The sequence below is a fragment of the Microcaecilia unicolor genome, chromosome 9 (assembly GCF_901765095.1).
Source record: "Microcaecilia unicolor chromosome 9, aMicUni1.1, whole genome shotgun sequence".
Taxonomy (NCBI): domain Eukaryota; kingdom Metazoa; phylum Chordata; class Amphibia; order Gymnophiona; family Siphonopidae; genus Microcaecilia; species Microcaecilia unicolor.
In genome coordinates, this window is record NC_044039.1 from 28,023,314 (window position 1) to 28,049,898 (window position 26,585).

The 26,585-nt window shown below is 46.9% G+C and overlaps 1 protein-coding gene across 2 annotated transcripts in view; it reads right to left on the minus strand.

Moving 5' to 3' along the window:
- CHST11 (carbohydrate sulfotransferase 11) overlaps positions 1–24,987 on the minus strand; it is a 234,213-nt gene extending 209,226 nt beyond the window's left edge. Inside the window, exon 1 of one of the 2 annotated variants that reach the window (XM_030215067.1) lies at positions 24,713–24,987. In XM_030215067.1, the coding sequence (XP_030070927.1) occupies positions 24,713–24,815 (103 nt within the window). In that variant the 5' untranslated portion in view covers positions 24,816–24,987. Of the gene's footprint in view, positions 1–24,697 lie in introns of both variants that reach the window. The other variant, XM_030215066.1, reaches the window with a different exon arrangement.
- Positions 24,988–26,585: the final 1,598 nt, after the last annotated feature.

The window sequence follows — 26,585 nt, forward strand, 5'->3', positions numbered from 1 at the left end:
CACCAATAGCCACGCCCCTTTTGAACTGCGCACATTAGAATTGAGGCGCAGTTCATTGCAGAATACGCTTAGCGGGTTGTGCAAGTAAATTCTAATTATTACCAATTAGTACTTATTATTGCTTGTTAAGTGTTATCAATGCTGATTAGCTTGTTAAGCCAATTAAGTTACACACATTGTTATAGAGTATGCCTGGATTTTGAAGTGGATCTCTAGGTAGGCTATATAGAATCCAGAGGTCAGTGTGAATTCTATATTGGCAAAATATGTGTGTAATTGCATTTATAGAATACTAGTATAAGTCCACAGTTACATGTCTAAGTTTAGGCGCAAGCACTAATGCCAGCTGAAAGGCTGATGTAAATATTTGCGCCCAACGGAGACTGGGTGGCAGAGCCGGTGGTGGGAGGCGGGGCTAGTGCTGGGCAGACTTCTACGGTCTGTGACCTGAAAATGGCAGATACAAATCAAGGTCAGGTATACACAAAAAGTAACACATATGAGTTTATCTTGTTGGGCAGACTGGATAGACCGTGCAGGTCTTTGCTCTGCCGTCATCTACTATGTTACTATGTAATTAGGAACATAACTGCTAGTATTCTGTAACCATGTACATAAGTGCTAGGCAAGCCCCAATCCACTTATGTCCCTTTCAGGTCCACACCCCTCCCCCCCTTTGCATTTCTACGCTTTGAGTTTTATGTGCACAATTTGTAGAATAGCAATTAAGGACAGTTGTATAAGTAACTGCAAACTATGCCAATTAGTGCCAATTATAGTCTATTATTGGCTATTACTGAAAATTAGCAGCTAATACAGCAATTAAGTTATGCATATAACTGACACTATTCTATAATTTACACACCTAACTTTGTGCAATAAGAAGCGCACTTTCAAAGCACTTAGACTTCAAAAGTTACACAGAGGAGCATTTTCGATGTTTTGTAAAAGACCCCCCTCAATGAGATAATGAGCAGAGTAGAGTGGACAGATGTGAAGTGTTTGTTTACACTTTCAAACAACAACAAACCCAGGGGACACAAGATGAAGCTAGAATATGGTAGATTTAAAACAAATAGGAGAAAGTTTTACTTTACTCAGCGTGTAGTCAGACTCTGGAACTCGTTGCCGGAGAATGTAGTGACAGCAGCTGGCCTTAATGAATTTAAAGGGGGTTTGGACAGACTCCTGAGGGAAAAGTCCATTGAACATTATTAATTTTGGGGGGGGGGGGGGGGGAGGGGAGGGGTTGCCGGGTTCTTGAAGCCTGGATTGGCCGCTGTCGGAGACAGGATGCTGGGCTTGATGGACCCTTGGTCTTTTCCCAGTATGGCGGTGCTTATGTACTTATGTAATGTATAACAAGCGAGCACAGGATGTAGCCATCTTTAAAGACGAAGCACATCAGTAGTTTTGAAAGAAAAACTCTTGAAAAGGTCATTTTCGAAAACAGTGCCAAAGCTGATCAGAGACTGCTTGCTTGGTAGCTGACAATCTAATACCTGACTCAGTAGCTAACCACCCTTTGTACGGATCTTGGAGAATGACTTTACTTCATGGGATTCCCAGTTACCATGCTCCTTCACCACCACCCCTTCCCCCTAATCCTACCCCTCAAACGCTTTCTTTGGAGATCACCCACGCATCGCCGGACCTAGAGAAGTGGCTGTGGAGCAATTAAGAATGTGATGACTGAACATGTCAACCGATAATAACTGGTTACAGACAGAACTAACAGAGCTGACAGAAAGTATCTTCAAAAGATGCAACAGGGGCTGTACATTCAAAAAAGAAATGAATGCATATATCAAAACCACCTGAAATTATATCGCTAAACAACAACAAAGAAAGATCTCCTGATTCTATGTGAAATCCACTGCCGGTAAACAAAGCAATAGAGAACTGCCATGTTATTTTTTTTGTTTTGTTTGTATTATATATCCAAAAAATCCAGCCTCCAGTGACATGCTGTACTGCTACTAGAGGCTGGAATTTGGGGCAGCTGATTAGATTAGTATAAAGCAGGGTTATCCAACCTCAGTCCTCAAGGGCTGCAATCCAGTTGGGTTTTGGGAATTTCCCCAATGAATATGCATGAGCTCTATTTGCATGTACTGCCTCCATTGCATGTAAATCAATCTCATGCACATTCATTGGGGAATCCTGAAAACCCGTCTGGCGAGGGAAAAGGTTGGACACTCCCAGTATAAAGCTTGGAAGTAAGGTGGGGGGGGGGGGGGGAGCACTGGGTACTGAATTAAGGATGGTGATCTTGATTATGGATTATTGTAAAATCATATATCTGGGTCTCCCTGATAAGGGGAAAGGGAAATGGGACTTGATATACTGCCTTTCTGAGGTTTTTGCAGTGGCGTACCAAGGGGGGGGGGTGGGGACGGTCTGCCCCGGTTGCATGCCGCTGGAGGGTGCCGCGGCGCGCGCCTGCTCTGAGTTCGCTGACTTCGCATGTTTGCTGCAGCTCCCTCTGCTCTGCCCTGGAACAGGTTACTTCCTGTTCCGGGTCAGAGGCAGCTGCAGTGAACGTGCAAAGTCAGGGAACTCCGAGCAGGCGCGCGCTGTGGCACCCCCCCCCAGCGGCGTGCACCCGGGGGGGGTCCATGCTGCATCGGGGGGGGGGGGTGCTGCACCCGGGGGGGGGGTTCCCACGCTGCATCGGGGGGGGGGGGGGGGGGGGGGGGGGGGGGGGGGGGGCGGGGCGCCGCCCCAGGTGTCCGCCCCCCTAGGAACGCCTCTGGGTTTTTGCAACAACATTCAAAGTGGTTTACATGGTATAGTCAGGCACTTATTTGTACCTGGGGCAATGGAGGGTTAAGTGACTTGCCCAGAGTCACAAGGAGCTGCAGTGGGAATCAGACTCAGTTCCCCAGGATCAAAGTCCAAAGTCCACTGTACTAACCATTAGGCTACTCCTCCACTAGCAGAAGCCTGCCCTTGCAGATCAGCAATGCGGCCACGCAGGCTTCTGTTTCTGTGAGTCTGACATCCTGCACGTACGTGCAGGACATCAGACTCACAGAAACAGAAGCCTGCGCAGCTGCATTGCTGATCTGCAAGGGCAGGCTTCTACATGAAATGTTGCTAGTGGAATAGCAACAGCAACATTCCATCTAGAATCTCAAATAGGGAAAGGGAAATGGGACGTGATATACTGCCTTTCTGAGGTTTTTGCAACTACATTCAAACCCGTTTAAATATATTCAGGTACTTATTTTTGTACCAGGGGCAATGGAGGGTTAAGTGACTTGCCCAGAGTCAGAAGGAGCTGCAGTGGGAATCAAACTCAGTTCCCCAGGATCAAAGTCCACTGCATTAACCACTAGGCTACTCCTCCACTCCAAGTAAGCAAGTAGGAAAATTAACAAGCTATAGAAAATATAGCAGCTAAATTAATCAGTGGTGGATGATGATTTAACCATGTTTCTCCTGTGCTTATGAATTTGCATTGGCTACCACACAAAGTCAGAATTGAATTTCAATTGTTGACGCTAGTTTTTAAAATTTTATATGGAATTGCCCCTTCATATTTGCAAAACTATGTTCAGTTTTATCAAACAAAAAGACAATTAAGGTCTTCTCAAGAGATTAAATCGGTAGTTCCTTCACAGACTGTGTATCGATTAAAGAAATCATTCGATATGACAACTATAGGAAAGGGTTTGGAAATTTGGAACTCTCAGCATCAGAGCAATATCACGAACAGAGTTCGATTCCCACTTCAGGCACAGGCAGCTCCTTGTGACTCTGGGCAAGTCACTTAACCCTCCATTGCCCCATGTAAGCCGCATTGAGCCTGCCATGAGTGGGAAAGCGCAGGTTAGAAATGTAACAAAAATAAAATAGATACTATTGGAGATTCTACATAGAATGTTGCTACTATTGGAGATTCTACATGGAATGTTGCTATTCGACTAAGGCTGCGCAGGCTTCTGTTTCTGTGAGTCTGACGTGCAGGACGTCAGACTCACAGAAGCAGAAGCCTGCGCGGCCACATTGGTGATCTGCAAGGGCCGACTTCTACATGGAATGTTGCTAGTGGAACTCTGGGCAAGTCACTTAACCCTCCATTGCTCCATGTAAGCCGCATTGAGCCTGCCATGAGTGGGAAAGCGCGGGGTACAAATGTAACAAAAACAAAATAAATATCAGATAATGGGGCTCATTTTCAAAAATAAAGAACGTGTAAAAAGTGACACAAGGGGCATATGGACATGTTTCTCACATGAAAATGTTTAAACTATATAATTTTTAAAAAAAACCCCATTTACATCTGATTATTTGCCAAAAGAAAAACATTTTGATAGTGAGCTTTTTGGGGGCATGTCGTGGGCATGTCATAGGCGTAAGATGGGTGTTGTTATGTGATGTACCTTTTTTGCCATAACAGATAGCAAAATGATTTCCTTGTGCTGTCTGAGTTTGTTATTAAGGATGTATTAGCCGGATGGGCACGTTTAGATGTGCATAATAGCACAACAGCACCTTGTTCCTGTCCAGGTCGCAAGAACCCACAACGTCTCCATGAGGGCACGGAGATCCATTAGAGGCAGCCTGGGAAGGTGAGTGTGTTGCAATACAAATGTTATTGAGTCTTCATAAGAAAGAATAACAAACCATTGGTGAAATCAGAATGTCCTGAATATCCAATGACAAGTAACTATGGGGCCCCCCCCTCCACTAATCATTCAATGCTGAAATGAGGGGCTGCACATATCTGGACCCCCTCCCCTCCTCCCCCCCCCCCCCCACCAGCATCCTGCTCCGTGCCTACATATTGATGTGAACGTTGGCAGCAACTCACTAAAGTACATTGAACCACCCCAATGGTACCCATGAGTATTTTGCAACAGGGATATCTAGCTGCCAGATTTAGGAAATACAGGTACTGAGTATTGGAACAATCCATGGTCTTAAGCTCCAGCAGAGGGCTGCAGCTACAATAGCTTGTCTATGTGAGGGAGGTGGGGAGAAGGTTACAAAGGCCAAGAAAAAAAAACCTCAACCAGTAGTAAAAAAAAGGCTTGAGGCCTTCCAGTTGAGCAGGAGAAACTACCAAGTCAAAAATGGCGTGTTTACATACATAATACATGTAGCTAACACTAGGAAACAGGAAGTTGCATCAGAGAAGGCCAGACACGGCAGACTGGGAGGCCCTGGAGTGCCTGTGTGAATCGCGGACGGCCCGAAAATGTAAGCTGCAAGCAATGCAGCAGTGTCGGGGGGGGGGGGGGGGGGGAAGAGAAGGGAGCAGCAGTGATCCTGGACCTGCAGGAAGGAAGGCAGTGAGCGATGCAGGATTTGGGGAAAGCAGAGGGCTGCAGGGAAAGAGAGACCTATGTGGCAGGGGGTGTGGAGACCTATGTAGCTGGGGGGCTGTGGAGACCCATGTGGCCAGGGGGGAGGGTGCAAAGACCCATGTGGCCAGGGGGAGGTGCCACAGAGACCCATGTGGCCAGAGGAGTGCCGTGAACCAAAAAAATTTGGGAATCCCTGCATTTCCAATCTTGTTTTTGTGAAGGATTAAAAAATTGTAACTGAAATATAGCTAAAAGAAAGCTCTAAATAATTCTGTATATATATATTTTCCATTTGCAAAGCAATACAGACTTCAGTAGGGATGTGCATTCATTTGAAAGAATACAGAAAATATTAACGATATTACCATGTCATTTTATGTTGTTGGCAAATGAAAATGAACAGAACCCCCCCCCCCCCACACACACACACACACAAAATTGCTATCAATAATGCACATTCTTTCCCGATAGTGCAGACATGAGCGAACCGTAAGGCATGAGTAAATAGGGGGAGATTCAACGCACGACTTGGTAACCTTCCGGAAATTACTAAAGACCAACCTGTTCAAAAAGACTTATCATAATGATCCTTCATAAGTGACCTGATATCAAAACTCGACCAGACCAAGTTATCTGAACTCTTTTGTTACCTGTTTACCTAAATCACCTTGTCACCAATGAATGTTACGCATCACCCTTGATCTCCAATGCCTGAAATAAACTGTATATCGACTTACTTATAATTTATTTTTATCATTTTCTGTACTTCAAATATAATAGTACTTTGTATTTCTCATTCCAGAAATGGCGATCGCCATTACAGCATAATGTAAGCCACATCGAGCTTGCAAATAGGTGGGGAAATGTGGGATACAAATGCAACAATTAAAAAAATATGGCGCCTAAAAAAACCCAGCATGGAAAACAATGCCAACTAAGCATATTCTATAAGCGGCACCTAGATTTAGGTGCGATACAGAGAATCCGCTTAGTTGATATCTCAGTGCCTAAAACTATGCACCTTCCTTTACACCAACGAAAATGTAGCATAAATCCCAGTGCATAGATTTAGGCGCACTGGGCCATGTTCTATAACTATGTGTGTAAATTTCAGAACGCCCACAAAACACCCATTTCCCCACCTATAACCACGCCCCTTTTTGGATGTGTGCATTAGAATTTAGACACTAGTGAGTTGTGCTCATAAATTCTATTTATTGCCAATCAGTGCTTATTATTGCTTGTTAGGTGCTGTTATCAAAGCTAATTAGCTTGTTAAGCCAATTAAGTTATGCGCGTCATTATAGAACACGCTTGGCTTTCGATGCAGATCTCTAGGCGTGCTATATCGAATCCGGGGGATAGTGCATGCAGGTAGGCATTATCGGAAAAGTCTGTGCCCTCTTTCAAAAGCGTGAGTGCTCTTTCCCAAAGAGCATGCACCCTTGATGACACAGTTCCCACGTTGAAAAAAATGGCCTGGGAACCCCTCCCCCCTCCAAAAATGAACATTCCCTTCCTTGGCATCTCTGGATTCGTTCAGAGAACTGCAGACAGTAGCCCTGGTTACACAGAAAGGACAACATAACACATACAAGGCTGCAGGCTCACGGCATTTTCTTTTCCTTCACACGGCAAAGAAAATCAAGTACCCCATGGCACATGGGGCTACGAATGGCAGAAAAGCTCACCGGATTCTTCAGGATTATTAATGCTTTCTAACTCCTGTTTCATCATATTTTTTTTAAACATTTGTACCCCACACTTTCCTACTCATGGCAGGCTCAATGCAGCTTACATGGGGCAATGGAGGGTTAAGTGACTTGCCCAGAGTCACAAGGAGCTGCCTGTGTCTGAAGTGGGAATTGAACTCAGTTCCTCAGAACCAAAGTCCACCACCCTAACCACTAGGCCACTCCTCCACTGTTGCTACTATTTGAGATTCTACATGGAATGTTGCTATTCCACTAGAAGTCGGCCCTTGCAGATCACCAATGTGGACGCGCAGGCTTTTGCTTCTGTGAGTCTGATGTCCTGCACGTACGTGCAGGACGTCAGACTCACAGAAACAGAAGCCTGCGCAGCCTTCTACATGGAATGTTGCTAGTGGAATAGCAACATTCCATGTAGAATCTCCAATAGTATCTATTTTATTTTTGTTACATTTGTACCCTGCGCTTTCCCACTCATGGCAGGCTCAATGCGGCTTACATGGGGCAATGGAGGGTTAAGTGACTTGCCCAGAGTCACAAGGAGCTGCCTGTGCCTGACGTGGGAATTGAACTCAGTTCCTCAGTTCCCCAGGACCAAAGTTCACCACCCTAACCACTAGGCCACTCTTCCACTCCGTCACTCACGCTTCCTCTTCTTGCTCCAGTATATTTTGTATTTGTCAGGAGTGGCTGTTACAACCCTAAACAAAGGCATAGAGAAGGTAACCCGCATGGAGTTGCAGTTCCACCCTAACCATCTCATTTGCAGTGGCGTACCAAGGGGGGGGGGGCGGTGGGGGGCGGTCCGCCCTGGGTGCACGCCGCTGGGGGGGGGGGTGCCGCGCGCCTGTCTGCTCCGCTCATTCCTTGCTCCCTCTGCCCCAGAACAGGTTACTTCCTGTTCCGGAGCAGAGGGAGGATGGAACGAGCGAAGCAGACAGGCGCGCGGCACCCCCCCAGCAGGTAAAAATGCCCCCGGGGGAGGTGTGTCCTTTCGCCGGGGGGGGGGGGGAAAGATGGCCTTTCGCCGGGGGGTGGGGGGTCACGCTGCACCCGGGGGGGGGCGCATTGGCGATCCGCCCCGGGTGTCAGCCACCCTAGGAACGCCACTGCTCATTTGACAGACTAGACGGACCATGGTGCTCTTTATCTGCTGCCACTTGTATAATGCATGCATGGGGTGGGGGGGGGGGGAGGGTCCGAGACAAATCAGCACAGAGGTGCCATAATAAACTGACTCATTTTTCTACTTACAACTGGAGCCCTCCAATTCTGAAAAATCTTAGGTTGAAGCAGTGGTTCCCAAACCTGGTCTTGGAGGCACCCCAGTCAGTCAGGTTTTCAGGATATGCATAATGAATATTCATGAGAGAAATTTGCATGCAGTGGGGGCAGTGCATGCAAATCTCTCTCATGAATATTCATTGTGGATATCCTGAAAACCTAACACAAAGGCAAAACCTCTCTTGTATAAGCTGCAAAGTACTCAATGTAATACCATATTCCTGTGGAGTGCAAAATATGAGAAAGAGAAAAAGCCTCTGTGTCCAAACCTACACCCAGTTTATGTAGGAAATAAAACGGGTCAAATTTTCTTAATCGGCATAAAAAACCCTTTCTCTTTAAATCTTGCTAAAAACTCCACAGGAAGTTCTAATTTTTCATGGATCTATCCCAAAAACGTGAAATAAGGCTCTTAGCTTTTAAGTTAGTGGTTGACATAAACATGCAAACAGAGTCAGTCACACCGGTTGTGGCCAAAGTTTCGCTACCGTGGGCTGTTTCAAGGCATGCATGACCAATCAGTAACACTGAGCACGGCTTGAAAACCTGACAGGCTGAGGGGTGTCTCCAGGACCAGGTTTGGGAACCACTGGGTTAAAGTATGCTATGCTATATGATTATTATATTCCGCTAAGTTCAAATGAGATTCTAAGCAGATTACAAACAGTAAGTCCTTCTTCGGGAGAATTTACAATTGCATATCTAATACATTGAAACTAAAAAAAAATCTCTCTCATCAAATCTATATATATAAAAGGCACCTCCAACGTTCCAATGAAGCCTCAAGCCGGATGAGGCGCCCGAGATATCCGGTTTGCCCTGCAGTCACTGTAGCTCTGCCCTCGCGTCAAAGCGCGATGACGTCGAGGGCGGGGCAGTGAAGGCACAACTCACAAGTTCCAACTTGCAGAGATTCTGACAGCAGCAGCGGGGAGAGCGCTGCGAACTTTGACCACAAACTCGCAAACAAGTTAGTGAGGAACGGAGGAAGGGACAGGGGGCTGTGGAACTCGGAAGGGAGGGACAGAAAGGGGGGGTCTGGAACTCAGAAGGGAGGGAGGATGGTGCGGGGGGGGGGATTACCTTGCTAGCGCCAGTTTCATTTTTTCCCGAAACGGGCATTTCTTACTAGTGCATATCTAAAACATTAATTACAGTTTCATATCTAGTACATTGAAACTAAAAAAAATCTTTCTCATCAAACAAAAAAGTATGATACAAGCAGACCATAGATTCTAATCCCAATTCATAGGTGGTCTACAAGTCAAATGGTCCTTTGTAGCTTTGTGTTCCATTCTGGTCGCCGCATCTCAAGAAAGATATAGTAGAATTGAAAAAGGTGCAGCGAAGGACGACTAAAATGATAGCGGGGATGGGACGACTTCCCTATGAAGAAAGACTAAGGAGCCTAGGGCTTTTCAACTTGGAGAAGAGACAGCTGAGGGGAGACATGATAGAGGTATATAAAATAATGAGTGGAGTGGAACAGGTGGATGTGAAGTGTCTGTTCACGCTTTCCAAAAATACTAGGACTAGGGGGCATGCGATGAAACTACAGTGTAGTAAATTTAAAACAAATCGGAGAAATTTTTTCTTCACCCAACGCGTAATTAAACTCTGGAATTCATTGCCGGAGAACGTGGTGAAGGCGGTTAGCTTGGCAGAGTTTAAAAAGGGGTTAGACAGTTTCCTAAAGAACAAGTCCATAAACCACTACTAAATGGACTTGGGAAAAATCCACAATTCCAGGAATAACATGTATAGAATGTTTGTACGTTTGGGAAGCTCGCCAGGTGCCCTTGGCCTGGATTGGCCGCTGTCGTGGACAGGATGCTGGGCTCGATGGACCCTTGGTCTTTTCCCAGTGTGGCATTACTTATGTACTTATGGCAATGCAAATACAGGCTTTAGGAATCTTTAAATAGCATAGAACTGAATTTTTAATTGTCTGTAAGCTCCATGAATTGTACATACTAACTGAGCAACTTACTCAGCACTTTTTATTTTAAAAGCAATGGATGGAAACAGCTTAAGCTTCGGAATCTGTGCCCATCCAATACACATGTAAAGCCCCCCGAACAATGAGCTGCATTCTGTCAGGCCTGAAAAGGTTTTTTTTCATTAGCAAGTCAGTGTATTTGTATATTTACAAAGAATTGATTTACCTAGATAGTTCTATGGAAAACACGAGACATTGATATGAATGGAAATGTGTCTTAGTAAATGAGACAGGTTTCTGGTGAATCGTAGAGGTATAATATTTGTTACAAATGACATGAGGATACAGGAAGCCAAGAAACTTCTAAAGCATTCACACAATAATCTTCAAATGCACAGAGAAACGTTAACTCTTTAAAGAGAGAGAAAGATATTTTCTGAGACAAGTTCTTGGATGACAACTGTAATGTACGTAAATAGAACATAAAAAAGAATATAAAATGATAACTTTTTATTTCTTTATATTATCTTACATTCTATTCGTTAATGTGGATACAACCGCACTACTTTAGAGGCCGATCGAATTTCGATTTCCATTTCAGATTCAGAACCAAAGCCAACCCAAAATCCGGGTTTGGGTTTCTGACGAAAATGCCACTGCATTTTTGGCAGAAACCGAAACTCTCCCCCCCCCCCCCCCCCCCCCGCATGCCACCTGCGATCACTCTCCGCTACTGCTGCACTCCTTCCCGCAGCAGAAAACAGGTTGCACTGCCACCCACTCCCCCCACCCCCAGGGCTGCCTGGGCCTACCATAACAAACCCTGGTGGTCTAATAGCCTCTTCAGGGCAGGAATGGAGCCCACTCGTTCTTGCTCACTGCCCCTGCTGAATCACAATGGCTGCCGAGACTTCCTGACACATCCTTGCAGAGGACACCTTTGTCTAAGTGGAGAAAAGGTGCTAATTTTATAAACGTTAGTTGGCATGGGTTTAAACAGAGGAAAAATGCCAAAGTCATATAATGGAAGAGAAGCTATTGTTAATAATGATGCTCCAGAGTGGTTAAAAGTTTGCTGCTCTACCCCCCCCTGTTTACAAAGCCGCGCTAGTGGCTGTCGGTGCGGTAATACCAACACAGCCCATTCACTTTGGGGCCCTTGTAGTAAAAGGGACCCTGCGCTAGCTGAAGCAGCCATTTTTGCCGCACACCAGGGCCCCTTTTACCGCAGAGGGTAAAAAAGCTGAAGGAAGACATGGCCGTGCGCTTAGTTTGCACCTGCCGCACGGCTATTTCAAGGGGAGCACTTACCGCCATCCACCGAGGTGTTGGTAAGGGCTTCTGTGCTACGCTGCCCGATTACCGCCAGGTAACCCCCTGCGGAAATATTTGTTAAATATTCCCGCTAGCACTCGAAATGGTGTGCACTGGGGTGGAACTACCTCTAGCATCTGCGTTGGGTCGGCGGTAGTTCCAGGTTGCTGCACGGCAAGCTCGTTGCAGCGCAACCCTTTAGTGAAAGGGCCCCTTTGAATGAGCTGTACCAGCATATAAGTCCCTACCGCCTACAAAATAGGTGGCAGCATAGCCGCCGAGAGGGGGGGGGGGGCAGGGGGGACAAAATTCCCCTGGCCCAGGCCTCCAGGGAGGGCCCGGCGCCGCAGTCCCACCCACCCTCCGTCGTCGACCGTCTGCCACCAGGCCGGGCCCCCTGCATTGAATTCACAGCGTCTCTCACCTCCGTGTGAAAGCGCTGCAGGCAGCAGGGAAGCAGATCGCCTCCCTTCGGGCCTCCATCCCTCCCTGTGTCCCGCCCTCGTCTGATGTAACTTCTGCGAGGGCGGGACACAAGGGAAGGAGGGCAGAAGGGAGGCGATCTGCTGCCCTGCTGCGCTTTCACACGGAGGTGAGAGGTGCTTTGATTTCAATGCAGGGGGCCCGGCCCGGTGGCGTACAGAGGGGGGAGTGGTGGTGGCAGCGACCTCAGGTGGGGGCCCGGGGGCGGCCTTGCCCCAGGCCCGGCCCAGTCTCTTGGCGGCCCTGGGTGGCAGTAGGGACTCACGTGCTAATGGCCACACGCTAACAGGAACATTAGCGCGTGGCCATTATTGAAAAATTCACAAAACCAGCCATTTTACCCCAGCAGTAAAAATGGCTTATGGGGTCCTTTTAGTAAGGCATGTAGCCGTCTATTCATGTACAATGTGCATCAAATTAGAACTACCGCCCAGCTACCGCATGCCCCGGGCAGTAATTCTCATTTTTACACGCATCCGATGAGTGCGGCAGAAAATATTTTTTATTTTCTACCGTGTGACGCTAACTGGGTGGTAATTGGCAGTGTACGCGCGGTGACGATTACCACCCAGTTAACACATGAGACCTTATCACAACGTCAATGGCTGGCGGTAAGGCCTCAGGCCCCAAAATGGACACGCGTCAATTTTTATTTTGCCGCACGTCCATTTTCGGCCAAAAGAAAAAAGGCCTTTTTTGCTGGCGCGCTGAAAAATGGACCTGCGTGCATCCAATACACGCGCCTACACCAGCGAAGGCCATTCTTCAGCGTACCTTAGTAAAAGGGCCCCTAGTGCACAGGAATGGCCCGTGCAAGGGCATGTTAAGGCCAAGTTTTACCACTATTTTGTAAAAGGGCCCCTAAATATAATTTATCTAGCATAATAGATTTTAGCAAGTCTACAATGCACAACACGACGGCTACATAATCCTGAGGTTTCCTCTTTAATGGTTATCTGCTTACTAGTCAATAAAAACAAAGCTGAAAAGAGCTAAAGGTGTAATTTCTTCAGTTTTATAGTGACTTTATAAGAAGTGGCCAGAGCAACTGGTCAGCAGTGTTAACACACAAGAAGGAGGAATGCATTTAAAAGCTAGCTTCTGTAATTCTGCAGTGCAATGAGATAAAAAGGATCTGAGCAGAAAAACACAATGTACTATATTGGCAGGACCATAACAGGATATATCACTGTAATTACACATTGTATTGTAAATGTTCATGAAGCACCTGCCCCTCCACAAATATGACAGCCGACCTTGTTAATACAGCTTCTTTCAATAATTATAACTCATTGATACTGTGCAATCTGCAAATAAATCTGGGATTTTCGGCCACACACACCTCTATTGGGGCTGAGAAAGCTGAATTTTAAAGATCGGTCAGCGGGCATTTTAACTCTGTTCTCCAGCTGCTGTGTTACAGAAAAAAGGAAACACGCTCGGGACCAAATTTCCTCTTTAAAGTGTGCTCATGTGTCACTATGTGAAAACTCCCTCTATATTTACCAGATTCACTCTAGGAGAGTAATGTGAATCCTGATTGTGACAACTGGCCCAATGCAGACAGTGCAGGGTCTTTCTGTCCATCATGTGCAGCAGGTTTCTGTCTTATAAAACCAATAACATAAGAGATCCACTCTACCCGTACTAGGACTAGGGGACATGCAATGAAGCTACTAAGTAGTCATTTTAAAACAAACCAGAGAAAATATTTCTTCACTCAATGTGCAATTAAACTCTGGAATTTGTTGCCAGAGAATGTGGTAAAAGCAGTTAGCTTGGCAGGGTTTAAAAAAGGTATGGACTTTTCTTTTAGGAAATTATCCAAAAGCCGTTATTAAGATAGACTTTGGAAACTCCACTATTTCTAGGATAAGAAGCATAATTTGTTTTGTTTTGGGATCTTGTCAGGTACTTGTGACTTGGATTGGCCACTGTTGGAAACAGGATACTGGGCTTGATGGACCTTTGGTCTGTCCCAGTATGGCAACGCTTATGTTCTTATATATATATTTACTTAAAGCACTTATATCCCGCTTTCCCATTTTCCAAAAATGACCAAAGCAGTATACAGCACTCTAAAATTATTAAAATATAACGAACTACAATTATGTCTAAACTAAACCCATAAAAACATGATACTCGCACCCTCTCTCCCCCCCCCCCAACCCCCCCATTACCCAAGTGAAGAAAGCCAGCAGAAGTGAGTATTAATAAGGTCAGAAGAGAAATGCAGGACACCAAACATTCAGGGGCTCTTCTACTAAACCACAGTAACATTTGCACTTACCACAAAAATTAACGTGCGTGAAATGCAAAAACACGGTGCGGAAAACGCACAGTGCATACCCTGCGCAGGGCAGACAGTTAGGACTAGATTTGGTACATCGTGCTGAAAAATCGGCAAAGAGAAAATTACGCATCCAGTGCTATTCTATAAAGGGTATCCGCACTTTATAAAAGAGTGCCTAAAGACTTAGGGTCCCTTTTACTAAGTGACGGTAAGCCCAACGTGGGCATAACGCGCGGCAATACAGAACTGCTGGCCCAACGTGGGCACCGGTGGTAACTTCCACCTCCAGCGCATGGCATTTCCGGCACTAGCGGAAATATTCAAAACATATTTCCACACAGGGTTACCCAACGGTAATGGGACAGCACCGAGTGCTACCCAGTGACCACTAGGTTAGCGCGGGAGCCCTCCGCATGCCTATGCAATAAGAGCAATCTTGCCGCATGGCCATGTCTTCTTTCAGCCTTTTTCCCTGCTACTGTAAAAAGGTCCTCAGCACGCGGCAAAAAGGGCCCCCACCATTACAACAGGGCCCCTTTTTTACCACAGCTTAGTAAAAGGGCCCCTTCATCTGCACCTAACTTAACACGCCCACATTTACGCCTGCTGAAACCAGGCACTGATCAGGCGTATTCTACAAAAATGCAAGTAACTCATAGGAATGCCCCCTAAACGTGTCCCCTTGAAATGACATACTATCTCCCAGATTCTATATAGCGCGCCTAGCGTTCCGCTCCAAAATCCAAGCAGAGTCTAAGACAGCGCATCTAACTTCATTTGCTTAACAAGCCAATTAACATTGTTAACAGCACTTAACAGGCAATAATGAGCATTAATTGACAATAATTAGAATTTACACATACAAATTGCCAAGCGCATACTGTAATTTTAATGCGTGCAGGCAAAAAGAGGCGTGGTTATGGGTGGGGAAATGGGTATTTTGCGGGCGTTTCAAAATTGACACGAACTGTACGGTCCTCTGTGCCTAAATCTATGCACTGGAACTGCCATGTTTTCGTTGGTGTAAACGGAGGCGCACAGATTTAGGTACTAGGATAACAACTAAGTATATTCTGTATACAGCGCCTAAATCTGGCCCTATGGGAGGTACGCGCACATCATTACAGAATTTGATGTGCATATAACTCTCAATTAAGGCCAATTCATGTCAATAATTGATTAGCACTGATTGGCTCATTAATCATGTTGCACATGCAAATTGGCTATGAGCGCTGATTTGCGCATGCAACCATAATTGCCATATATAGAATCCGGGGGTTAGCGCAGTGGCATCACATTACATGGCAGGGCTGATAACGTGGCCCTCCGCATTCTCAGCCAAGTATGTAATGCAGCCCTGGTGCTAACTGTGGCACTGACAGCTGGCTGGGACAGTGAAACTGGTTTCTCGTCCACCTCCCTCCTCCTACACAAAGCTCACACCCTCCAAAACAACCCTCAGGCTCTAATCCATCCCACCCCACACAAATCCTGCACCCACTGAGACAACCCCGATCCCAATATGGTGCAGATGATCCCTAGTGGTAGTCTCCTGGTACTGTTGGTAGTACCAGGAGACTACCACTGGGGGTCACCAGTGCCATTTCAAATCAAGTGCCTACCTGAGCAGCAGCAAAGGAGGATTGCTACACCTGGCCCCAGTATACCACCAATTCTGACCCCTGAGTAAGCAGGGGGGATTGGGAGGGAACAGGTTTGCTATTGGGGGTGGGGCTTTTCATGGGCAGCAGGGCTGTTGATTCGGGGGGGGGGGTCTGGGCCCAGATCTGGGAGTGTGGTCATTGGGGGGCTGTTGGGACTGGGTGCGGGGTGAGATCAGAAGGGAGATAAGAGGCTGGGGGTTGTATTGGAGGGAGTGATTGGGGAATTGAAGGCTGGGAGGTTGTATGAGAGGGTGCAGTATTTATGCAAGGGGGGGTCATAGGCTAGGTCAGTGATGGCGAACCTATGGCACGCGTGACAGAGAGGGCACGCAGAGCCCTCTCTGTTGGCACGCGCGCCGTCGCAGGTCCGCCCGCCCTCCCTCCCACCCACCAAGCACCAGCGCCCGCCCACCATCCCTCCGAGCATCAGGGCCCCCTCTCCTCCAAAATTTAAAGGGCATACCTGGTCGGGGTTAAGGCGGCGTCGGCAGCGGGAGCGAAAAGTGTGTTGTTTGCTCGGCGCGCCTTCGGCCTTCCCTTCTGTCTCTCAAGCTCTGGTCCCACCCAGCATCAGACCTCCCTCCCTCCCACCAAGCACCAGGCCACCCGCCTGCCCTCCCTCCCTCGGAGCACCAGGGCCCCCCTCCTCCAAAATTCTATGTTTAACAGCCCTAGTTAAATTCTGCTTATTTCTCATAGTTTAGTGCAAGGCTTTTCACACAATCCTGGGGAGAAAAGGTTTGAGCCTGTTCCTGTGGGCATTCTGTGTGCAAATCCAGAACTACCGCCGGGCTACTGCAGGAACCCGGTGGTAGTTCCAACCCCCAGCACACCATTTCCGGTGCTACAAAAATAATTTTCTCCTTTTGTAGTACTGATGCTTACCTGGCGGTAATCAGGCAGCGCCGCGTGCTGCCCAGTTACCACCATGTTAGCGCAGGAGCCCTTACCTGCCACCTCAATGGGTGGTGGTAAGTGCTCCCCTCTGAAATGGCCACGTGGCAAGTGGTTCACTTACCACACAGCCATAACTACATAAGTAATGCCATACTGGGAAAAGACCAAGGGTCCATTCAGCCCAGTATCCTGTCCACGACAGCAGCCAATCCAGTCCAAGGGCACCTGGCAAGCTTCCCAAACGTACAAACATTCTATACATGTTATTCCTGGAATTGTGGATTTTTCCCAAGTCCATTTAGTAGTGGTTTATGGACTTGTTCTTTAGGAAACCGTCTAACCCCTTTTTAAACTCTGCCAAGCTAACCGCCTTCACCACGTTCTCCGGCAACGAATTCCAGAGTTTAATTATGCGTTGGGTGAAGAAACATTTTCTCCAATTTGTTTTAAATTTACTACACTGTATTTTCATCGCATGCCCCCTAGTCCTAGTAGTTTTCGAAAGCGCGAACAGACACTTCACATCCACCTGTTCCACTCCACTCATTATTTTATATACCTCTATCATGTCTCCCCTCAGCCGTCTCTTCTCCAAGCTGAAAAGCCCTAGCCTCCTTAGTCTTTCTTCATAGGGAAGTCGTCTCATTTCTTTTCGAGAGAAAAAGATAGCCTTTTACCTGCTGCAGTAAAAAGGGGCCTCAGCACACGTCAAAACCACACACTGATATTAACGCAGGCCCCCTTTTACCGCAGCTTAGTGAAAGGACTCCTCTCTGTTTTTAGATGATCTTTTATTGAGCACACGGACCTAATTATAAAAAGAATACCTGACAGGTAGGACACAGCCAGCTGTCTGTCTGTATTCCTGCTGAAAGGCTAAGCCTGGCAGGAGCGAGAGGCGCTGTCACTTTTACTATGCAGCCTTTTTGCTGTGGACTTCTGAATGGAAAAATTTGGGGAAGTGGGTGAAGCCGACGTGCTCTGTACAACACTGATACAGAGCTGCCCGAGCACACAGAGGAGGACACTGGAGGAAAGCTGGGCGCACGCAGGAAATCCAGTGGCACAGAGCAGATGAACTGCAGAAGTTATAGACAGACATGGAAGAAAGGGTTAGTTACAAGTTCAAAAAAAAAATCCGCAATCAAGCGGAGAACTCGAACGCCCCACGGGAAAACACAGAAATAGGTAAAAAGTGGGATGTTTGACCACGGAAATACAAATCCTGGAGACAATATCATAAAAGCTTCTTTATTGAAGAAAAGACTCGACACAACTGTTGTGTTTCGGCCTACAGGCCTGCGTCAGGAGTCTCCCGCTATGACGTAGCGTATATGAATCTAAAATGCCTGAAACACGATTTGGTCCGTGTGACGAACCAAACGTAAAGTGATTGGCTATATTACAAAAGTGGTCTTGAAAAAGACCTTTTGTGGTAAGCTTGTCCGTAGGCCGAAACACAACAGTTGTGTCGAGTCTTTTCTTCAATAAAGAAGCTTTTATGATATTGTCTCCAGGATTTGTATTTCCGTGGTCAAACATCCCACTTTTTACCTAATTCAGAAAGAGTTAGTTAGACAAGGAAGAGGAATTGGCACTGTAAAAGATAATCAAAAATGAGGAATGGATCGTAGACTTATATATAAACCACAACATGTAACTAAAACATGTAACTGACTCACCTCTACCTCATTAGACCACAACACAACCTTATATTTGTTATCAACCGAAATGGCAAACGCCTTTACAACACTTTGTAAGCCACATTGAGCCTGCAAATAGGTGGGGAAATGTGGGGTATAAATGTAACAAATAAATAAATAAATAAAAGCTGAACTAGCAATGTGTCGGAGTGTTAGATGTATTTTAACATATTTAAATGACTTAGATGAGGTGGACTTAGATACAAATCAACTTATGCATCCAGTAAGTACACAACTGTGGAACGCTTTGCCCAAAATCATGAGATCTATCCATAACCATCTTAACTTCAGGAAACTATTGAAAACCAACTTGTTTAAGAAGGCCTACTCCCCTGATCCAAATTAACTTCCTACTTCATGCGACACAACAAAATATGAACCGTACTAGATTTCTATAACTTCCCTCTTTTTATTTCATTGTTGTTTTATACTGATGTTTGTTACATGCTTTCTACTGTACTATGTATTTGTATTATTGAACCGGAGCCTACCTCTACGGTATTATGTAAGCCACATTGAGCCTGCAACTACGTGGGATAATGTGGGATATAAATGTGTTAAATAAATAAATAAATAAATAATTTTCAGGAGAAGGAAAAGCCTCACAGTGCTCATTGGCATAAAACCCTTTCCTGTCTTAAAATACAAAATATTTTTTAATTCGTTCAGCGCTCAAAGAATCACACTTAACTTTCAGCATCTTTATCAACCAATGGAAAACAATGTCATTCCCTTCCCTCCGGGGGGTCAACACTCCCAAGTGAGAGAATCTTTAATCATTGTTAAACAATGTCCTTATCTGAGTCCACTCTTCAGCTCTCTGTACTAAATTCAGGTTTTACGTGTCTCATCAGTGAAATGCTAATTAGGGCTGCCAATGCATTCAGGTCTCGATGTTCAAAAGTAAACGTGAGCGCTAGAGGTCATTAGTGCTGGACTAGCGGCCGCATTAACGGTGCAGGATGTAGAGAGGCACAGAGTGCAGGAACAAATGAGTGAGGGAATGAATAGCACACCGAGCATGCAAATGCATGCTAATGAGCTCATTCGCTATTTCTCCCCAATGCTCAGCGGGCAGTGCGCCAAAGAAGGGCGTTCCTCCCGCTGCAAACCCTATGCCAGCTCAGAGCTGGTGTTAAGGTTTGTGAAGCAGCCCAGCTTCACAGAGCCCCCCAACTTAGCCCTGATGATCCCCCCCCCCCCACTCCCCCAAAGACTTCAGCCCTGGTGGTCCGGTGGACCCCACACACCCCTGAAAAAAAGAAAAAAAACCCTGGTGGTCCAGTAAGACCCCTGGCCAGGACCCCCCCCCCCCCCTACCCCCCCCCCACCCCGAAGACTGTGGCCTACCTTGAAGAAGGAGGAGGGAAGGAGCCCTACTCCCTCCTCCTGCTGGGCATGTCATCATAACGGTGGCGCCCTGTCCTGACCAGTACATCCTGGACCACCGGACCATCAGGGCTGGTCTTTGGGGCAGGGTCTAGGGTCCACCAGACCACCAGGGCTGAATGACAGCCAGTGTCCTGGGCATGCGTTAAAAGGTTATGCTTAATGCACAGCTTTTGAGTGCATGCACCAGGCGCATCCTGCTCCTAACTCACAAACAACCCCCTGATGCTCAGTGCTATAAGCCCACCTATATTTGCATCTCATTAGAACTGAGCATTAGGGAGTTGTTCTGGGGCGCTGTTCTGGCGGTATTTCTCCAGCACCGTTTGGTACAGCGCCAGAGTTTTGAGCATCGGGGCCTTAGGACAGAGTGATTCGTTTCTGATTTTATCCTACCGACTACAAGGGCATGCAATCCTATTTATTTTAAAAAGTACAAATCCAGTTATGCAATGGAGTAAAACCAGACTGCAGCACAAATGGAGTTGGTAGGAAACAGCTGAACCAGAAATTTCCTCACTGCATTTTTCTTTCCTCCCTAAAGATAACAATGGTTAAACAAACAAGATTTTAACACATCTACCACTCAGATCCAGTGCCTCCAAGTTACCCGGTCCAATCCCAGCCCATTCAGTTACCTGCAGGGCTGTTGTCAATGGGAAGAATCAGGACTTATGTTTACCACCATACATTGAGATGGAAGTTAAAAATCAGGACCAGCCAGAGAACCTGCCTCCTGGAGCTGGGCAACAAGGTAAAAAAGAGGGCAGGCCAGTGGCGTAGCAAGGGGGGCTGCCACCCGGGGCGGGGCGGTTCGCTGTTGCACCCCCCCCCCCGGGTGCAGCACGATGTCATACCCCCCCTTGGAGCATCGACACCCCCCTGACCCAGTGCCTACCCTCCTCCGTCCAACCAGCTCCCTACCTTTAAAAAAAATATCGGAATCCGAGGCGAGGCGCAGCGCCTCGCGCCTGCACGTAAAAGAAATGTGGACCGTTTCATCGGACCTTCTCTCGCTCTGTCTGTCCCACCCTTGCGGAAATAGGAAGTTGCGTCAGCGGAGGGCGGGACAGATACGAGTGAGGGAAGGCCCGATGAGACGGTCCACATTTCTTTTACGTGCAGGCGCGAGGTGCTACGCCTCGCCTCGGATTCTGATGTTTTTTTAAAGGTAGGGAGCTGGTTGGACGGAGGAGGGTAGGCACTGGGTCAGGAGGGGTGTCGATGTGCTGAGGGGAGGGGTGTCATCGTGCTGCACCCGGGGGGGGGGGAGCTGGCAGGGAGCTCCCCCCCTGAGCCGACACCCGGGGCGGACCGTCCCTCCCGCCCCCCCTTGCTACACCACTGGGGCAGGCTTAATCTATAATCTATAATCATGTGTTTACACAGGTGCTTATTGTATATACATACTGTAGCAGGATATGTTTATTTGTAGGCTATTTGTAGGCTCAATGTGGCTTTACATAGTACCGGAGAGGCGTTTGCAGACTCCAGTGTAAACAAATGCAAAGTGATGTTGTGGTAAGATAAAGTACATTAGGGAATCGTACAACGGAAGAGTTGTGTTATGTCCATTACGTACTTTAGTTTTGTTGTGTTGCAGAGATCAGGCATTTATTATTATTATTATTATTTGTTGCAGATCGTATCCCATATTATCCCACCTCTTTGCAGGCTCAATGTGGCTTACAATACGTCATGAGTAGTGACAATGCATGAGAAAGTATACATTTAGTAATAACAGAAGGATTTTGGGTAACATGATAACGATATAACAAGATAGTATTTTTCAGCAAGCATAGTAAGAGAAATATAAGAATTATATAAGAAAATATATATTTAGTATTAGCAAGAGGATCTTGGGTAGCGTGATGATGAGAAAACATGCTAATATTTTGGCAGGTAGATATAGAGGGGCATAATCGAACAGAAACGCCTATCTCCATGGGCGTTTATCTCCGAGAACGGGTCCGTGAAGGGGCGGGGCGGATCGTATTTTTTAAAAGAAAAAGACGCCCATGTTTTATTCGTCAAGGTGTGAGCTGGGCGTTTTTGCTTTTCAGCGATAATGGAAAATGAAATCGCCCAGCTCAAAAACGAATAAATCCAAGACATTTATTCGTGGGAGGGGCCAGGATTCATAGTGCACTGGTCCCCCTCACATGCCAGGACACCAACCGGGCACCCTAGGGGGCACTTTTACAAAACCAAAAAAACAGGTAAAAGAGCTCCCAGGTGCATAGCACCCTTCCCTTGGGTGTTGAGCCCCCCAAATCCCCCTCAAAACCCACTGCCCACAAGTCTACACCATTACTATAGCCCTAAGAGGTGAAGGGGGGCACCTACATGTGGGTACAGTGGGTTTGGGGGGGTTGGACGACTAGTAGCATTAAGCAGCACAATTGTAACAGGTAGGGGGGGGATGGGCCTGGGTCCACCTGCCTGACGTCCACTGCACCCCCTAACAACTGCTCCAGGGACCTGCATACTGCTGCTTGGGAGGAGGGTATGACATTTGAGGGTGAAAGTAAAAAGTTGTGAAACATCATTTGTTGTGGTGGGAGGGGGTTAGTGACCACTGGGGGAGTCAGGGGAGGTCATCCCCGACTCCCTCTGGGGGTCATCTGGTCATTTAGGGCACTTTTGGGGGCCTTATTCGTGAAAAAACAGGGTCCAGGAAAAGTGTCCTAAATTCTAGCTCAAAACTGTTCCATTATCGGCGAAGGGCGCCCATCTCTGTTCGCCCGATAACCACGCCCCAGTTCCGCCTTCACCACGCCTCCGACACGCCCCCGTCAACTTTGTCCGCACCCGCGACGGAGTGCAGTTGAAAGCGTCCAAAGTTCGGCTTTCGATTATACCGCTTTATTTGTTTTTGTGAGAAGAACGCCCATCTCCCGATTTAGGTCGGAACTTGGGCGTTATTCTCGTTCGATTATAAGCAGGATTGTGGGGTGGTTCTGGATATGTGTACAGGAGCTCACATATGTTGGATCGGTAGGGTATGCCTTTTTAAACAGGTTAGTTTTTAGTTTTTCCAGCAGTTTAGGTGGTCGTATATAGTTTTCAAGGCTTTTGGTAATGCGTTCCACAGTTGTGTGCTTATGTAGGAGAAACTGGATGCGTAAGTTGATTTGTATTTGAGTCCTTCGCAGCTTGGGCAGTGCAGATTTAGGTACGTTCGTCCACTCCTACCCTAGCGGAGATAATAATCATCTCTCTGCCCTCATGTGCATCTTTAAATTATTTTCTAACTCTTACCTATCTATATGTTCTCTCTTTGCTTATACCCTGTGCTGTCTATTAAAATGTTTGTGTTAACATTGTAAGTAGTATACTGTGCCTTACTTTGTATTATTGATTGAATAGTTTTACTGCTGTAATTGTCTATTGCTTATGTTTGATTTATTCTTATTGTACACCCCTAGAGTGAATTCCTTCAAAAAGGTGGTAAATAAATCCTAAGAAATAAATCTTCCAGATTATTTAGGCTATTTCATTCTTTAATCTAACAAGTTGGTTTCTACATTCTTGTGCACCAAAGTACAATGTATAAGTGACTTGTAATGTGGATGTCTTCAGCTTCTATCATTTCAAACTTTTTCCCATGAACCAAAATTTACAAGTCACCTCTAGCTTACAAAACAAAAAGTTCTACTGATGCCTTCACCCTCCCCATCAAGCATCTTCACAGTACAAACACCCACAAAGGCAAGAATGTGGAAAGTATAAGGCAGCACCATCACAGAGACGGACTGATGTACGTGCAAGATTATTTTCTAACACGAATAACAATAAATTCTTCCAAGCAATAAAACCGTTCATTACATTTTTCCACTGCCATAATCGAGTGCCTCGCCGTGACCTGAATGATCGTCTTTCCGCGTTCGTCTCCAAAACAGGCGACCTGAAACGGAGTTAAAGCCGGCTGCACACGTCAGGGCAGCACCCAAATGAGATCGCCTTCATCTAAGAGCCCCAAATCGGTTTTACCTTCCTGAAACCAAACCAAGCCGCTCTCCTCTGCATGCACCCTTTTCCTAAAGAAAGGCGCCCATTCCCGGGAAAGGGGATGATTGAATCCAGAAGCAGACTTCAAGAGGTCCTCTCGCCTAAAAGAGAGCAAGCCAGGCGAGTCACTGGGCGACCTAGAGGCCAAAAGCCCTGCGGTGCCCTCGCTGGAGGCCATCGACGCTGCCTTTGTGGCTACTTGAGCAATTTCCTTCACTGCGTCCAGGAAGAGGGATTTGGGTTCACTTTCGAAACCCCTCTTCCCCAATCGTTTTAAAAGAATTTGCTCCTACGGTTGAAGGTATCAGTAAAGGTGTGGAAGCATAAGACGTGACCCCCACACAACCCCCCCCCCAAAAAAAATGACCCTACACAAATCCCCCCCCCCAAAAAAAACTGGGACAATACTAGAAAAAAAAAGTCACAATCGTATGACACTTGAATAAAAAGGACCCCCGCCCACCATCACACCTTCCCCAAGTCAGAGACAACCCGAGGGGCTCGGGAGAAGGAGGGCAGGGGGGGAGTCAGGATAGTCCCCCGACCGCAGCTTCCCAGCTTGTCCTTCCTCCTTCCCGGATGAATAATAATATAAGAAGCCGCTGCCCCCTTCCCCCTCTGCTCCACCCCGACCGGGAAGCATCCTCTCTCCGGGACGGTGGGGGGGGGGGGGGGAGCAGTGACCTGCCTTACCTGGGTGCAACGTACTTTGGAAATAGAAGATGACCAGGATAAAGGATCCCAAGCAAGTGACCAGGACCATCCTGCAGATGCGGTTCATCCTCATCACCTCCAGCAGCGCCTGCTTCATGGCTGGCTCGGGCGGTGGCAGCAGGTACAGAGCGTGCGATGCCCGGCCAGGGCTGGGGCTCCGGCCACTCGCTCCTTCGCAGCGGCCGAGGAGGAAGCAGCTTGCCGCTGTGTGCCAGCCTCTGGTGCCGGCCGGGGCCAGTGCCAGCGCAAGGAGATGCCGCCGGGCTGCAGCAGCCACTGGGTGGGAAGGACTCCGAGAGCCTTTGGGGGCTGCTTAGTCCTAGGCTGGACGTTACCACTGCGTCCGAGGGACGGGGGGAGCCGAGGTGACTATGCCAGAGAGAAAGACGGCAGCGCGAAGCGGGGTTTGGATTTCTTCCCCCCCGCAGCGCCGTGGTCGCGTCCAGATGCCTTTTTACCGCACGGTCCCAAAGCCCTGGCGAAGGGGAGGCAGTGTGCGATGCGAACTGTGCGCGCAAATGGAAGCGGGTGGGGGCGGGGGGAGGGAGAGGAGCAACCTCTTTGTTCGCTCAGGTTCTTCACCATGTGCGATGCTGAGAGGCTGCGGTTAGATCAGCTAAAGCTGCCAAGTTACCTAATTCCAGGAAGGAGACTTTGTAGCCACTCCTGGTTTTAAATTCACATCCAAACAGCCGTGTGGGATTTATAGTGCCTGATCTCCTACCCGTTGAAATCAGTGTTGCTGTCAGAAATCCTAAAACTGCCTCCTGGGTACTGAATAATTTGGCAGCTCTGTAAATCAAAGTCACTTGCGCCCACCCACCCCCATTCTATAGTCTTGCATGTACAACTATACGCTAACTCCCCCCCCCCCCCCCGATTCTCTATATATGGCGCTCAAAATTGCAGGTGGGAAATTAGGCGTGCGCCCAGTTTCTGCACTCAATATAATTGAATAACAAACCAATTAGCGCTGATAATTGGGTGCTAATAATAAATCATTGCTGCTTATTGGCATCAATTAGAATTTATGTACATGTCTTGCTAGATGTATTCTATAAAGATGTGCGGGTAAATTCTAATGTGTGGATCTGAAAAGGGGTGTAGCTATGGGCGGAGCATGGGCATTCCAAGAATTTGTGCACACTTTTACAGAATATGCCCGATCCTGCCGAATTTAGATAAGGGGATTTCAGTTGGTATAAATTCTCATGCCTAAAAGCTAGGCACCGCTCCTGGCACGAGGCGCTATTTTAACTTGGAGCGCCATTTATAGAATAGTACTTCGCATCTTTTTCAGTGTCACGTTTAGAATCTAATCCTAAACGTGCAAAGTTGCACATACAAGTAATAGGATACTGTCAGTTGCATGCATAAGTCGATTGTTTAATGACCTAATTGACGTTAATAACCAATTACTAGCTATAATTGGCATTAATTAGTGATAATTGACACTAATTATCAATTAAGCACATGACTATCCTGTCATATTCTATTAACTACACGTGCAAAATCCAACATGTGTAAATGGAAGGAGGTATGGAACTGGGAGGGGCATGGGCAGGTCAGGGGCGTGTCCAGCACTTGTGCACACAGGTTATAGAATACTAGCAGTTGAATGCCTAACTACACCATACATTGAGCTAGTTTAAGAAATCATGCCTAAACTTAGGCACATAAAGTACATAAGTACATAAGTAATGCCACACTGGGAAAAGACCAAGGGTCCATCGAGCCCAGCATCCTGTCCACGACAGCGGCCAATCCAGGCCAAGGGCACCTGGCAAACTTCCCAAACGTGCAAACATTCTATACATTTATTCTATCCTTTAGATTGTAAGCTCTTTGAGCAGGGATTGTCTTTCCA